General features: G+C 42.1%; 2 protein-coding genes across 3 annotated transcripts in view; one reads left to right on the top strand and one right to left on the bottom strand.

Moving 5' to 3' along the window:
- The window catches only part of srpk2 (SRSF protein kinase 2), a 41378-nt gene extending 31992 nt beyond the window's left edge, over positions 1–9386 (top strand). The window contains 7 exon segments of the mRNA XM_088416366.1: positions 88–439; positions 1344–2102; positions 2733–2833; positions 3580–3687; positions 3780–3849; positions 5697–5789; positions 8008–9386. Of these exon segments, the coding sequence (XP_088272492.1) occupies positions 88–439; positions 1344–2102; positions 2733–2833; positions 3580–3687; positions 3780–3849; positions 5697–5789; positions 8008–8192 (1668 nt within the window). The 3' untranslated portion in view covers positions 8193–9386.
- Positions 9387–9520: 134 nt separating this feature from the next.
- Positions 9521–14167, bottom strand: adck2 (aarF domain containing kinase 2). Of its 2 annotated transcripts, none has more exons than XM_088416369.1 (8): positions 12991–14167; positions 12592–12738; positions 12345–12473; positions 12177–12272; positions 11020–11280; positions 10711–10839; positions 10578–10631; positions 9521–9829 (listed from the first exon to the last, which is right to left on the bottom strand). In XM_088416369.1, the coding sequence occupies exons 1-8, from the start codon at positions 13840–13842 to the stop codon at positions 9689–9691; spliced, it is 1809 nt and encodes a 602-aa protein (XP_088272495.1). In that variant the 5' UTR covers positions 13843–14167; the 3' UTR covers positions 9521–9688. The 2 variants fall into 2 exon arrangements, 1 of the variants encoding a protein (XP_088272495.1); XR_015865816.1 differs by lacking the exon at positions 9521–9829 and having other exon boundaries at positions 10573–10631; positions 11020–11112; positions 11184–11280.
- Positions 14168–16461: the final 2294 nt, after the last annotated feature.

Genomic DNA, 16461 nt, shown 5'->3' with positions numbered 1-16461 from the left:
ACATACACACACAATTTAAATGCGTACTGTAATTAGAATCACATTTCTAACCTGAATTTAATCTTTTTTTTTTATCTTTACTCCCAGGCGGGCAAGATCTCCAAGAACAAGAAGAAGAAGCTGAAGAAGAAGCAGAAGCGTCAGGCCGAGCTGCTGGAGAAGAGGATGCTGGACATCGAGGCGCTGGAGAGGGAAGCCGAGAGGAAGAAGGAGCGAGCCAACGATGAGGGCGACGAGGAAGAGGAAGATGAGGAAGGGGTCAACGAAGAGGATGCGCGGGAGCGGCTGTCCACGCCCACCTCGGCGCCTCCTCAGCCGACGGCGCCGGGTCCCGCCATGGCCCTCGGAGAGAGCGATGAGGACGACGACGACGAGGAGGACGGGGAAGAGGAGGAGGAGGAAGGTGGCGAGAGACCCACCAGGTTGACCAATCACACATGTGAGTAGAGTTGAGACGATGAATTAACGGATCGTTGATGATCAAATTAACCGGTAACCAATTTTGATAATCGCCCAATGGTTTTGGGATCATTTAAAATGATCCAAATCGTGCAAATTTCAAACTCGCAAACTTAATATTTTTGTGTTTGATAGTAATTGATTGATTTGATGGAGGAAACATGAAACATTAGAGACCTTAGCAATATATGGATCCATGCTATTTCAATGTCAAATTGTCTTGTTTTTTTAATAGGGAATAGAATAGAGTATAGAATAAAATGCCTTTATTATCATTGTGCACAAGTATACAATGAAAATGGGAGGACTGCTCTGATTGGTGCATATTATTGTATTGCAGAGAATTATTGTCACATGTATAATAATATGAACAATAGAATAAGGTATAATTAAATATTTTTACTTGCTAAATGATTAAACGTTTTCATCCTTTTTTGTGATGTTAGTGACAGTAACTACATCATTATTTTTTAACCCAAGTATACAATGAAACGGAGCATTGCTCCGATTGGTGCATATTAATAAGATGAACAATAAATAGACTAAATAATATAAATACTTTTTAAAATCCAATTTCATTAATGCAATCAATTAATTGACCTGATAACTGGCAGATTAATCAATTATTCAAATAGCCCTTGATGTGAGTGCAAATTTTTTCTTGAAATGTTTGTTTACACGTTTTTCAGATTTTGAACATAGCAGCTGAATTTCTTAGAAAGTCAAACCTAATCTGTTCTCCATATACACCTCTATTATTCGCAAAATGGCATTCTGATTAATAATGCTCCTAAAATATGAATTCAACAGTAAAATATATATTTTTTACCCCACCTCCAAAGCCACCACTTTTCAATGAGTGATGTTCCTTTCCACTTTTTCAGGCGCGGCACAGAACGAGGAGCCCGGCGAGGAGGAGGCGCAGCAAGAGGAGCCCCCCCGCATCATCGATGACGACTGTGACGAAGACGCGGAAGAAGAAGAAGAAGAAGAAGAAGAAGAGTCCACTCCCGTGGCTGAGAAAGACACTCCCATCCCACCTGGTAATGGAGATTTGTCTCAAAAGGAGGACGTCCAAGAGGGGGCGCTGAAAGACCTGCAGTTGGAAAAGGAGATAGAGAGAGTCCACAAAGAGGAGAAAGATCATGAGCACGAGGAGAAGGAGTCGACAGAAGCCAAGGACGAGGAGGAGGACGACGACGAGGACGCCGAGGATGACGATACCACGGCCGAGCTCCTCACGGACACCGGCTCCCCCGTCAAGACGCACCCCAATCAAACCGACGCCTCCAAAATCAACGGGCACGTCCTGCTGCCCTCGGATGGGCCCGAGGTCCACCTGCTCCCCACCCCGGAGCCTCTCCTCTGCCCCCTGGTGGATTCGGAGCTCAGCTACACCGACAGGGACCTCTCGCTCAGCTCCGGCTACGAAATGTTCAACGGCGAGGCGGGCGAGCCGGGACTCATCAACGGCTCGGGCGAGCGCGTCAGGGCCGCCGCGCCCATCTTCCCGGACTTGCCTCTGGATCCCGAGCCGGCAAGTCCCGTGTGCGGAGATACCGGAGCCGGGAAGTCGCCCAACAGCCCCACGGTGGACCGAAGCCGCACAGTGTCATCATCTAGCACGGGGGACATGCCCAAAGGTGCTAGATTTGATTAGAGTTAAAAAACAACAACTAATTAATCAATTAAGGGTAAAATTGAAATAACTTTTTTAGTAAATTTGCATTATATTTTTATCGGATTTTAGACCGATTTTAGCTCCACAAAAAAAAAAAAAACCCAACAATCAGATTCTATCGGTATTCATCCCACATCAATACAAACGGTCCATTCCAAATGCCGCTCCAGTTCTTCTATCCAGCAGCATCTGAATCTTGCATATTTGAATTTTGAATCGTCCATAAGACAGGAAAATGAAGCCACATGACCGATTTTTTTCTTGGTTTGAAAACAAAAGCTTGTGCAATGGAAACGCATTGAATTTCCACGAAATCTTTAAACCAAGAGCAACATCTAGAGGAACAAACAAAATATTAAAAGTGGTTCATGAGGCTTCATTTGTACATCACCACTCTAGATTACAACATTGGTATTGTATTGAAAGTAAAAAAAATAAATAAAGTGTCGGGACACATGTAAATTCAAGTAAAAATGAAATTCGACATTATATATGTATAATACTCACTATAAATATAGAGAATATTTCTGAATGCATCACAATAGAAATATCAACATGACATTAACATAGTTTGCACTTTGTCCTCCGGTAGCCCGAGCCCGTGCTGCAGACCTCCTGATCAACCCACTTGACCCCCGTAACGCTGAATCCATCCGAGTGAAAATAGCAGACCTTGGAAATGCCTGTTGGGTGGTAAGACCTACAATTTATTTGAAATGTATTTTATGGTGTTTTTATATTATAGGATTGGAATTGCAGAATATTTGCGATATTGGCCTTTGTGTGGAGCAAAGATGTACTCCCTTGTAATTTTTTTTTTTTTTTTTTTTTTTTAGCCAAGTACCCCCTAACTAGCATAAATAATTTTTCAATGTTAAAAAAAAGACTTGAAATTAAGTAATGTGCTATTCATGTCACATTTATTCATCTTTAGAACTACATTTCTTGAGGTATCTCCAAGCCTTTTTTATTCATCACCTCCAGAAGATAGATTGTAGGACATCCTCTTTTTATTTATTTATTATTTATTTACTTCACGTTCCAATCCATTTGGTCTTAGCTCATTCAGTACCTGCTGATTTTAGATCCTCCAAAAGCCCAACAAAAAATGGGGGGGGATTAAATAGATACCTGGTATTGAATGTCATGACTATTAAAAAAAAAAACAAAAAAAACGTAAAAATGTCTTTGGGAGTGTATGATTTAAAAAGAATATTGTACCGTTGCTGTCAAGGCACTAAAACGCATTCAATTAGATTTGCTGATGCCTTCAGAAACCCCGTTAAAAGTCTCATACCCCGTGAAAATGCCTTTGCGTACCCCCAGGGGTAAACGTAGCCCCATTTGCGAACCAATGGTATAGAGTACAATATAAGCCGTGTGAATAATTCATCAACAGCATGATTGTGTATTGAAATCCATCCATTTCTGCATTGCAGCACAAGCACTTTACGGAGGACATCCAGACGAGACAGTACCGTTCCATCGAAGTGCTGATAGGAGCTGGTTACAGCACCCCTGCCGACATCTGGAGCACCGCCTGCATGGTAAAGGCAAAAAAAAAAAAAAAATGCACCGGACTCCACCGTGCAATGCGCACGAGCCGTTTAACAACAGCGCCCCCTTTGGTGTCTGGCAGGCCTTCGAGCTGGCCACGGGAGATTACCTGTTTGAGCCGCATTCGGGCGAGGACTACTCCAGGGATGAAGGTGAGAATTAGCACAGTACGAACTTTATATTGAAGGCGGTGGAGTATGGAAAAAAAAAACAAAACAAAACAAAAAATTGTCTACCATGCGACAATTTCGCCTTACGATCCCAACCCCGGAACGGATTCGTTTCAATTCTGTGAAGAAAAAATATAAATACTTTTTAGAAATTAGTTTTTTTTTTTTTACAGAAAATAAATATGTCATTATTTAGGATAAAAGCCTTAAATTACAAAAAGTCCCAAGTGTTACAAATTTAATTATAACTCAATATTCCTCATCACCGTCGACCTAAAATGACATCACAATTGCTCAGGTAACGGCCAATCACAGCTCAATGGTTTTCTGAGTTTAATCATGTGATGTTCTCAATCCGAGTCGTGATTGGCCGTAAACTGGGTTCGGAACAAATCTGGTGTCATTTTCAGTCCACGCAAATGTGCAAAATGGCCGCCAGACTTGTGGTCCCAAAGAGTTCGAGAACCCCTGCTCTCAATGCCAGCAATATAATGACAATCAGAGCAATTTCAATGTGCTACCACTAGATGGCAGTAGATACATTTTTAACTTATAGCTAAAGTACATTTATGCGTGAACTGAGAGAAGAGCAACATGATTACCGGGTTATTTTGTTTTATTGATATTTTTGTTTGATAGTGTCGTTTGTTAAATATATACTTGGCTTCCTAACAGTCGTTTAAATTGCTTTAAATGCTCATTGATATACAAATGAGTCTAAAGTGCGCCTTCCATCCCCGAAATTCCCACTATCCACTTGCCATCTGTACTCAACTGTAAATCCTGTCCTTCAATTCTGATACCTTACCTTCACTCATTTTCACACTACTCCGGAAGTAATCCAGGTCACATGCACTGGCAGAACCTTTGACCGGTGAAAATGGAGATAATAAATCAGAGGTTCTCATTTGAAAGATTCTGGCTGGGCCTATGTCATTTTCATTGATTGCACCCGAGATGTTTTCTTTGAAGGCACCACTTTTGAAGGATTTACTTTAGTTTTATTTTGACCAGCTCAAAATTCGGAATATCACTTTTGGAACGCTTTTAAATGGCTGCCGGTAGAAATGCTGCCATCTGCTGGCCATAGTTGGTGCCCAAAGATCAAATCAAATCCGAATGTTACCATAAAATAATGCAGATGTCATTTAATGCTAATGGCATCAGTAAATTACGTCATTTCACGTCAAGAGTTAACCAATAGTCTTACTGTAATGTGCAATTTTAGGGTATTTTACGTTCTGATGTAAATTTTCCCATAATACATTTTTCATCACATTGGTCAGCAACACCCTTGGCAGATTAAATTTGATGCGGCAACACCGACAGGCTGAAATCTGATTGGAGGGCTGGCCACCACATTGTGACGTCGCCTAGTGGACTTCAGCTTCGTCTCGCTTTTTGTTACTAACAACTTTTTCTCTCCTTTACTATGTGTGCCTCTTTCCCTCTTTCCCGCCATTTTTCACCAACCTTCCCCTGTATTTCCTGTCCATTCGACCCCGCCCCCACCCGACACACACATCCCTCTCTCCGCTATAGACCATATAGCGCACATCATAGAACTACTGGGCTGTATCCCAAGGCACTTTGCGCTCTCCGGAAAATATTCCCGGGAATTCTTCAACAGAAGAGGTAGCGCTGGCCATAGAGCCGGCGGGATTGACTTACACGGACGTCGAACGGTTGGACACGCAGGCACACGCAAGAGTCCAAAGCGACCAGTGTGTCCCGGGTCCCTGGCGGAAGTGTGTGTCAGTCCCCTTTGTGTGTGCGTGTTTGCATGCTGTAATGGTGCCTGTTCCCTTTATGTGGTGGTGGGCATGCAGACCACATCGCTCTGATCTCGGAGCTCCTCGGGAAGGTCCCACGCAAAGTGTACGCCGCCGGGAGGTACAGCAGAGATTTTTTCTCCAAGAAAGGTAAACGGATGCCTGCGCTCACTGAGCCGAGGCGCAAACAAAACATGACGGCCAGGGTGAATTTAGAATGAAGTAAATGTATATATACAAGTATATATACTAGTAATACTGTTTGCGTACATATACGAAGGCACAACCCAAACATGGTGGCCGGTGTGAATTTAGATTGAAATAAACGTATATATAATATATATGTATACATATATAAAGGTACAAACAAAACATACATATTTATACGTATGTGGGTGCAAATAAAACATGGCAGCCAGGGTGAATTTAGATCGAAGTAAATGTATATATAATATATATGTATACACATATAAAGGTACAAACAAAACATACATATTTATATGTATGTGGGTGCAAACAAAACATGGCGACCAGGGTGAATTTAGACTGACATAAATGTGTGTATACTAATATATATGTACAGGTATATGAAGGCGAAAACAACATGACGACCAGGGTGTATTTAGATTGATTGATGGTCACTGTGAATTTAGATAGATATAAAAGTAACTATACTACTATATGTATACGAATGGGAGCAAAAATGGACTTGAATCGGAAAATCAATTAAAAATCAATCAAACTGAATCGAATCAATTCCGTTTCAAAATATATCAAGATGCATTTGAATCGTCTGTTATTGGAGAGCTGTATATTTAATTCGCAATCATTTCATTTCGTATGTCTTACAAATCTAACACTTGTGCGGTATTTTGTTCAAGCGTTTGAAATTTACTATCAAAGGGAAACCAGGGAGCTGAAATTCTACCCAGATGGTAACAACATTTCAAATCTCAACTTGGCACGATCACACTATTAAGGAGTGTGCCATCCATTGGCTAAAATACCGCAACAACGATGTGGAAAAAATTACACAAAAATGATCAAAATACTGCACAAGCGTGAAATAAAATACGTGGTACTCACCACAGATGCTTGTTTTCCAGTATTAACAAATATTTTTGTAACGTTACTAGTCAGACCATCTATTTCAAAAAGCAAACTCCGTTTTCTCACTTTTGTTGGGTCCAAGTCTCTCCCGCCGTGATGTGGGCGCACACTGCTGCAACCAATCAGTCCAACTTCCTGCATGATTGTGTCCATGTGAATAACCAATAGGAAGAGGGGGAAACAAACATGCTCTCTTACATGCTGTGCATGTCTGCATATCAATCAACTATAACATTTTATTCCCATTTTAGGCCATTGTTAATTAGCTTTAATGTGAGTTCTTAAATACTGTAATTCCCAAAACATAAGATGAACTTTTTTTCTCCAAAAAACAACAAAAATTTGGGTGCGTCTTATAAATGGTAACTTAAAGATTTTATTTTTATTTTCGACACCATTCGAGGAAGATTGATCCGTCATAAGCTGAGTGGTGACACAGATGTATTTTTTATATTTTTATATCGGCTGTATTCTTTCTTATGATAATTACTGTAACGAAACGAGCAAGAGGGCGAACATCAGTTGGCTGTTAGCATCTGGTGCCTGTTGGAGCTAACAGCAGCTCGTGTTAAGGTGAGGTTGTTACGGCATTATTTTCGATAAAAGAAGCAGGCTGACTGAACCCCTGTCCGAGTCCGTCCTTGTTCAAACACAGGAATAATAATAAAACAGAGACGATCATGTAAAGAGCTCCAGATGATTCAATTAACTCATTCAGCGCTGTGGATGAGAATTCTCGTCTTTTAAAATAGTAATAACAGTCATAAATAATACATTTTTGGTCAAATACATTTTTTATGGAGAAGAGCTGACATGACAAATATTTAGTATAATCCAACTGACCATTGGATGGGAGTGTTTCCACACTTACAACACTACTATTACGGACATCAATTCTTACTGAAGAATGGAAGTCAACTTTTCATATGGCAGCACCCATATTTATATAGACTAGCACACAATATTCTGTTGGCCTTTAAAGGTGAGCGAAAATGCAAAATATACTGGCCTTCTAGAGGTTTCCTTTTCCGATACGCTTGACACTGAAAGAGTGGCAAAAGATGTGCGCACCGGTTAGAGAACATGGAACGGTATTCTGTTTGACTCGTTTATCACGCTGTCAGAGATGCGTCTTATATTTAGGGAATTACGGTTTATTTTCAGCGGGCTTTTGTAGCAAGTAAGAGAACATGAGGTTAGCACCCCTTGGTCGTTTTTAATGGGATCACCTAACGGGCCGTCCCCGCCCCCCCCGCAGGCGAGCTTCGGCACATCACCAAGCTGAAGCCGTGGTCTCTCTTCGACGTGCTGGTGGAGAAGTACGGCTGGGCTCACGAGGACGCCGCCCACTTCACTCAGTTCCTGCTGCCCATGCTGGAGATGGTGCCGGAAAAGAGAGCGTCGGCGGGCGAATGCCTCAACCACGCCTGGCTCAACTCGTAGCCACCCACATGCCCCCCCTCCCTCCCTCCCTCCCCCCTTGGCGGTACTACAGCGACTGGTTTGTAAAACGCACCCTCGGCGAGCACCCTCCACGATACCCTTAACGGAATGTAAAAACGAGCGCGTGGATTTAAAAAGAAAAAAAAAACTTTGCGGCTGTCTTCCGAACGGACACATACTGCCCAGAGCTCCTCCTGCCATGACCTTTGAACCCTCCATTCATAACAGGGGATCTTCACTGGACGCTCTCGGCGGGATTCTTACATTTCCTCCCAAGAGCTTGCATGGTCGCCAGGCCTCCAGGGGGCGCCACTGCTAAAAGCGTGAGGAATGACTAAAAGAAAAAACATGCATGGTGAATGGATGCAACTAATGACGGTACGATTTTCGCTTTTTATTCCCAAGTTGGATGACTGACAAGAAAGGTGGGTGTGTTCTTACTTGGAATAGTCAAGTGTCGCTGTGACCCCCCCCCCCCCCCCCCCCCAATGACAAAACAGGCGCTCGCTGCAGAGGTTGCACTTGTCGTCCTTCAGGAATCTGAACATTTTGTACATAAAAAAATGAGACATGGGAACACACGTACAACACATGCACACATTCCAAACATTAAAAAAAAAAGGCTGTGACCCCCCTCCCCCTTTTCCTGCATTGCCACACATACACAAACACATCTATCACCCCCTTAACATTTATCACTAGTCCAGTTGCCTATTTTTTGCAATAAAAAAAAAACTATAAGTAAATGGTGAGATATTTTTCAAGAAAAAAAATATTTAATTCATTAAAAAGAAAAAAAACAAGGTTAAAAAAAAAACGAAAAAATAAATCTGCTTCTCTGGTTGTTGTAACCGTGACAGAATATTATTCTGAGGTGATTGTGTTTGTCTATTAGAGATTTTTTGCTGTTATTTAATATAAGTATGATTATTACTACTAGATTTTTTTACACCTCTCCCTTGTTAGCTGATCAGTGCTGCCCTCTATGGGCTCTTTGATGGTGGTTCAACACAAACACAACATTTTAAGTTTTCGCAATAAACGACAAGTACTATTTTATTTTTATTTGAGCAAAACCTTATTTCATTCACTTCTCTTTTTCTCAGCCATGCTGACTGTTCTTCCTGTTGACAAAAGTGCGTCTGTTGTCTGTGTTTTTCATTGACAGATTTAATAAAATGCTAAATGAATGGATTTCGTGCTCAGTTTTTGCAGTGGCTCTCATAAGGAGTCACCATAACACAATTTAGCAATAGCTTGTTGCATGTTCCAATTAATCTGCTCTTAAATTGAAAAGAAAGCGTCAATTGAAACAATTACGGGCAACATAGTGTCAATTGTCTTTATTTTAGATATGTCTCATCATATCGTACACGTAATGGCATAATGTTATGTTCAAGGACAAATCACTGATGTAAACAGGTCATTAAAAACATGACACCCCCCCAAAACAAACAAACAAACAAAACCTTTTAAAAATGAGCTTATATGTTGATTTATAAAATTGAGGTACAGTTTTTGAGCAGCAATGGTTTGGCCAGCTCCAAGATGTCCAAGTTGGGGTCCAAGGAGCGGCCGAGTCCTTCCAGCACCATGATAGCAAACACGATGGATGCAAAGTTACTCTCCAGCTTCACCTGTCAGGTTCCAAAAAAAAAAAAAAAGTCAAAAGACCATTTGAATTTGAAGGTGTTCCTAAACTTTTGACTGATACTGTAAAACAATGGCTCATTTTCTCATTTTTTCATTTTCTCAATCAAAATGAGGCTACAGATTGCAAGCAATATTAATTAAATTTCAGGTTCTTATTTGTTTTTTTTCCTCCATGGAGTCCATAAATTCAGTATCAGATTATAGCTGTTCTATGGACGTTTTTTCAATATTGGTTAAAACTTTTTTTTCTCCCCAACTGCCTTCAACAAAGACATGCTTGGATGTTTAGAACTAAGAGCAGCACCAACATGACATCCTTAGATTTTGAGATTACTACTTACTGCACCAACATAACAGTAACATGCCTGATTGTGTTTACTGGTGGAGAGTGCCCCCTGGCGGGAACTAAAATAGTGGTTCAAAACTCAAAATCAAGACTTCTATAACTTTGTTTCCCTTTGTTTACCAGGAGATTGCCCTCTGGTGGCCAGTTAACAAAAAAAAAGCAAATCAGCCGCTCTGGGCTATAAGCCGCAGGGTTCAAAGTGTGGGACTAAACTAGCTGCTTATAGTCTGAAATTTACAGTAACGTACGTATATTTATAAACGTTTTGTTTAGGTGCTATGGATAAATGGATAAGTATTAAGGATCACATTAAATTAATAATACTTGTAATCTGTTGCCTCATAATTGAGTATTTTTTTTTACTTTTACTTTACTTTTCCATTTACCTTGTGTTTGATAAGGAGGCCGAAGACTCTGGAGAGCAAGTCAGCGACTTGTATCTGTTGACATGCAGCAGGTCAAACGGCGTCACGAAAAGTACAAAAAAAAAAAATCGAAACAAAAAAAAACCCAACATACTTTTCCCAGGGATAGAGTACTACTGAGGGCTCCGTCCACCAGTTCTGCCATCTCCTCCTTGAATCGAGCCACATCTTGGCACTCGTTAGCCCTAGCATGATGGAGGATAAGCTCTGCTACTTGCTCGCCCTGAAGAGACAAAAATTAGCAGCTGAGTGGCGATGGGACAATGAAGCCTCGTGAAACACTTTTGATGGTTTTTTTTACTCCCTTAGTTGGCACCCTTGGATTAAATACGCGGTGTTAAGAGCGCTGTCAAATAAAATTTAAAAGTGCTAAAGAGGCTAAAGGAAGCAGCTGTTAGCTTACCTGACGTCGCACCACGGCCGTGAAGACGGCCTTGAAGTTGTCCAGGTCGTGGCCGCTCAACTGGGCCACGATGCCGGCGTCCAGCAGCACCAGCTGGAAAGGACACGGCTGGGGTCGGACGCTCACCACCACCGTGTCCCACAGGTCGGTCAGGGTGGTCTTACCGAGGTCTCCTCCGGGGACGTCGGCGGCTGGGCCGCAACGTTGCACCAGGATGTTGCCCGGATGGAGGTCGGCGTGAACAAAATTATCCACAAAAACCTGGAGTTGTGTTTGGAAAAATGGACATATAACTAAGGCGTATGAAATGTGTTTAATAAATCCTTGCCTAACTCTTTCCCATGCCAGGTGGGCACAAACTTTTACAACACACAGTGCGTGGTGAGCAGCCGCTAACGTAAACTTTACAACACACAGTGCGAGATGAGCAGCCGCTAACTCAAACTTCGTTTTCTCTTGCAACACAAACTGCGAGGAGAGCAGCCGCTAACGTAAACTTTACAACACACAGTGCGAGGTGAGCAGCCGCTAACGTAAACTTTACAACACAGTGCGAGGTGAGCAGCCGCTAACTCAAACTTTGTTTTCTTTTGCAACACACAACACACAGTGTGAGACAAGCAGCCGCTAAAAAACTTTTCTTTTGCACGCAACACACAGTATGACGTGAGCAGCCGCTAACAAAAACTTTTGTTTTCTTTTACAACACACAGCGTGAGGTGAGCAGCCGCTAACTCTGCCCATAGCCTTGAGGACTATTCCCACACCCACCACAATGCAAGTTTTCTTAAAGGGCCAGCTCCAGCCTGTACTGTATGTCTTTCTCAATCCTTTACTCCCTCATGCCCCCCCCCACACACACACACACATACACACACACACACACACACACACACACACACACACACACACACAGCTCTACCACTCAGTCATAAGCGCACCGGCCATATGTAATACCATTAAATTGTTTTATGTCGAATGACAAGTTGTTTAGTTTCAAGCAAAAGTGCTTTCATTTGTGAAAGAATAAGGCCGAGTATTAACAGGCTGATTCAGATTCAACGTTAGTAGTGAGAATGGAAGTATTATTGCAGTACATCGCGTAGGCGCTGCTGTAATTTTTTTTTTGAAGACGAAAGCAGTTGGTGGTAGCTGACCATTTTTAGCAGGGTGTCGACTCCCATCCTGGCAATCTTCTGCTTCACCTCCAGAGGAGTCTCGGCCCTCAAATACTCCGAGATGGGCTCGCTCTCCTAGACCACGAAAAAAGACAATTCCTTGAGATCGATTCCAAGCGGGATGATTGTCTTTAACGTGTTGCTTACTTCAAATGTTTCCACCAGGATGGTCCTGGTGACGAAAGGCCGTAACGGAGTGGGGAACTTCACGTAGTCCACATTGCGGAAATTCTCCCGGAAGTGCTCCATGTTCTCAGCTTCGAAACGGAGGTCGATCTGGAACGAACAAATGCAGGTCGATTGTTGCCGCAGGCTGGCTGAAATCGGGAATCTAAAATCCTTTTTTTTTTTAAACGTGTAAAAAGCGAGGGTTCAATCTACAGCATTTTCAAACCTGCTTGGTCATGAGCTTCTCAAACTCGTCGACAATCTCGCGCAGGCTGAGCCACTTGAGTCCCGGCAGGCAGTGCAGAAAGCAGCTTGCTGCCTTCATCAGTAGGAGATCCATCTCCACTTGCCGCTTCAGGCCTGGATGGAGCACCTTCAGTACAATGACAAAAACAATAAAACAAAACTCAGGACATTTAGAGGGCAGCTTTGAAAGGCCTCTCTCCATAACATGAAGGTGTCTTCTTGAGTAAATAATATAAAATGCGGTTGCCTTCAAAAAAATCTTGTTTTTTTTAGGAACAATATTAAATTTGTTTGCCTTCAAAATGTCTTTTTTTTCCATTCGGGCGCAGACAAATTAACTTTTCTATTCATGTAAAGATGATCTTCTAAAGTGACTGACCTTGATAGCGACCGGTATCAGGTGATCCTTCGGTGAGGTGTTCTGCTCATGCAGCAGGTCTTCTTCCCGGGTTTCTCCCTTCCAGAGATTCCACAGAGAGCCGGACACACCGCTCAAACCAGGAATCTCCCACGCTTCCAGAAGATCCTCCCTCTCCAGCTCGTCCACCAGCATCTGGAAGTCCGGGTCCTCCACCTGATCCTTGTTGGCCCACCCGCGATAAACCTGGGCCACGCACCCCGAGCCCACCGGCTCCTTGCTCTCGAACGCCAGCACCTTCTTCCAGCCCTCCCCGAAAGCCCTCTTGAGACACTGCTTGGTGTGGGTCCAGGAATGAGGACGCACCTTCACGTGGAGCCTGGAGAAGCGGTCGCAGAACTCCTGTGGGAAGATGTCCCGCCTGGTGCTGGCCCATTGTCCCAGTTTAATGAAAGCTGGGCCAGAGCTTTCGGTTACCCACAGCAGGGCGTCCAACCAGCACGAAGTCCAGCGAGAGGACACCAAAACCAAAGGGTAGAGAAGCAAGATGGGAGAGAATTTCAGGAAGAGCACCAACGCTCGCAGGCCCAGGCGGAGAAGAAAAACCAGTTTGTGCACTTGAACCTTGGCCAGAGACTTCCTGTTGGTGATTTGGACTGGGAGGGAGGCTTGCTGGCATTTGGCTGAAGATCCACAGGCTGTGCCCCAACACAGAAACGCAACTTTGGGGATGTTGGTCAGAACGTACCTCCTTTTGACCAGAAATGACCTGGATGTCTGGATGAGTCTGCTTCGACCCAAAAAACTTGCTCTTTGGAGGCTGGACCTCAGGTGGAGAAGAACCGATCGCGCTCCTAATATCGCCACTGCCATTGGGGCAACCGGCTGAGCCACTATTGCACGTAATATGCGTCTTCTAATACATAACTACCATAATGAAGGAAAAACTGGAAGATCGACATTCGCCATTCCGTCGCCTTCATTCCACCGATTGCGCAAGGCTAACCGACATGAGCTAAATCTGACATAAAAAGCAATAAACTACAAGAAAAACAAAATAGCACAATAATTGCACTTGTTATGTTGTAATTAGCCGCGAGCGTCCACTGCTAAAAGATTACTTAATGCTAATTTTGTTGGGATCTCCATTGCAACAGTAACAAAACTCATCAATGAATCCAAATGTGACAGCCGTTACACTTCCGGGTATGACGTTGGGTCTCAAGATCACGTGGCTGTTGCTTAAAGCGATAGTCCACTTATTTATTTTCAGCGGTACGTACTAGAGGTTTTACGTGCACTCATTTTATGACTAAAAACGTTTTATCAACAAACAAAACTTTTAAAAACATAGCTTTCCACTTGATTTGACTGTAATGAAATTACATATGCTGAAGTTTAAGGAAACGACCAATCAAGCTCACCTTGTAAACGTCACATGACCAACAGGTGAACTGTGATTGGTCGTTACCCTATCCTTGAGCACAGGTGTTTTCAGTCCACACAAGTGGAAAATGTGTTTTAAAGGTAATAATTTTACAAGAAAAATAACCTATTTAACGTAATTACTGACAACTTAGTTACTGTTTAGAATGGATTAATAGAACAAAAGGTACGTCACCACAAAAAAAAATCTCATTCGTCGGGTTCTTGTAGCTTGTACGTCGAAGACAATCATTCATATTATGTGAATACGCTTAAAGTGAAAATGTATTTAAATATATTTATCTCGCGACGCTTAGCTATTTGGTCATCTCGTAAAGTGGAACGAGGTAAAAGCCATGTATGGATGGACTGTTGACTAAAACTTACCATCAAAAGGTAAGTCAAATAAGGCACAAGAGTTTAATTAAATCAAACTGCGTTGAAAGTTAACTGCTTAAAATTGCAATGACGCCAACTGTCCGACAGGTAGCAACATACCAATTTCTAGCGGTTTACATGACCTTCTTGGTAATTTTTTTAATCCGTCGTTTGTAGTTTTTTTTTTTTTTTTTATAATTCTTATTATTAATTCTTTGTTTCGCGTTGGAGGTATAATGTAAAGTTGAAATTTAATTTTTTCCTTACAAATAGAGCTGGTGTCCTGGAGTTAATGTCTGCCTGTCCATCAAGTGTGAAATTATACACCCGAGTAAATCCGATCTGTTTAGTTCTGAAAAAAACATGTATAAAATATTCCTGATAGTAATTTCTGGTTCTTAAGGTTGGAGGAAAACTTGTTACATTCAATATGGGGGAAATGATGAATCTTGAGTAAAAATCCCAATTTCAACTGTGGCAAATAAAAATTAGGGGCACCCGTATAACTCTGTGGTGGTCCAAATGTTTTTTTTATTAGGGCAATTATGGTCCAAATGTGTGTAGGTGTATATTGGTCATGAAATAGCACAGCCTTTGTAGTTCCATATGTTGCAAATATGAGTGGAAGTAGCACAACTTCCTGAGAGGATGCTCCTTTTTCCTGAGTATAGTTCCATGTGAAATCACTTTGTTGCATCAAAGCGTTACTGCCGTGGCGGCGAAATGCTTCTTGGTCATTAAGGAGAGGAAATGAAGAGGCAGGGCCCAAATGCCGATTGTATTGTCTGCTGCTTTAACAGGAGCTCTTGCAAGGAGGGATGGGAACCCGGTCTCGCTATCTTCCCAGTCACGGGTCATTCCCCTGGACAGTGCACTCCTGGAATCCCAGCTGTAGGACACCGCAACACAATAAGGTGGAATAAACGGCAAACAGATGTTACTCCCACCACCCCCCCCCCCCCGTTCCCACCGCAGCTATTGATGGACACGCCAAGCTTTTTTTTTTCTTAGGGCTCGCTTACATTTCAAAGGCAGGGTCAGTGGTTTGGGCTCAGGGTTCGAATTGGCTCATTAAGACCCATTAACACTTGCGGTGATGCTATGTCTCTGACGTGGCATAAAGGCTTGGGGAAACGTGACCCAAGTGCTCGTGTCGATACAGTACAGCATCTAATTTAGTCGTTAAAGCGGTCGTTTTTTCATTTGGGTAAATCCGATACAGCTGCACTAGAAATGGTACGGTGCCAAATTCAAAGATCGGTTATCGGGAAAACCTCCTCCTCTTGTCGATTGCTTCTTAGATTTCCAATTGCTATCCTAAAAAGCAAGGGGGGGGGGGGGCAATCTTTTTACTTTGAGGGCCACATCCAGAAAAATCCAAAAACGTCATGGGCCACGTTTTTTTATTTTTTTTACTTAAACCTATTAATCTGTAAAAATCAATAAAGCAAGTACTTATGCATTGTCTGCAGTATAACACATACTTTAAATGTATAAAGTTTGACTGTATAAAGCTTTTTTGTACTTGAGTACATTTGGTAAACTACTGGAACTTTTACCACCTAAAATAATGTATTAAGTACAAATATGGTAACTACTAAACTAATCAATTACTTTAGTACTTATTTCATTAAACTAATCAATTAATTTATACATTATTACTTTAGGCTATATACTACCTAAATATAT

This window comes from Hippichthys cyanospilos, chromosome 6, assembly GCF_059441005.1.
Source record: "Hippichthys cyanospilos isolate Australia breed blue-spotted pipefish chromosome 6, RoL_Hcya_1.0, whole genome shotgun sequence".
NCBI classification, from domain to species: domain Eukaryota; kingdom Metazoa; phylum Chordata; class Actinopteri; order Syngnathiformes; family Syngnathidae; genus Hippichthys; species Hippichthys cyanospilos.
Note: the sequence above shows the minus strand (reverse complement) of the source record. Positions and strands in the feature narration are given on the sequence as shown.

Bases quoted from the DNA above. Each gene is read 5' to 3' on its own strand.
- adck2 (XM_088416369.1), bottom strand. From the start codon at position 13,842: ATGGCAGTGGCGATATTAGGAGCGCGATCGGTTCTTCTCCACCTGAGG. The intron at 12,474-12,591 runs GTTTGAAAATGC...TGTTCGTTCCAG, and splicing joins AGAAGCTCATGACCAAGCAG to ATCGACCTCCGTTTCGAAGC. The intron at 12,273-12,344 runs GTAAGCAACACG...TTCGTGGTCTAG, and splicing joins TCCTGGTGGAAACATTTGAA to GAGAGCGAGCCCATCTCGGA.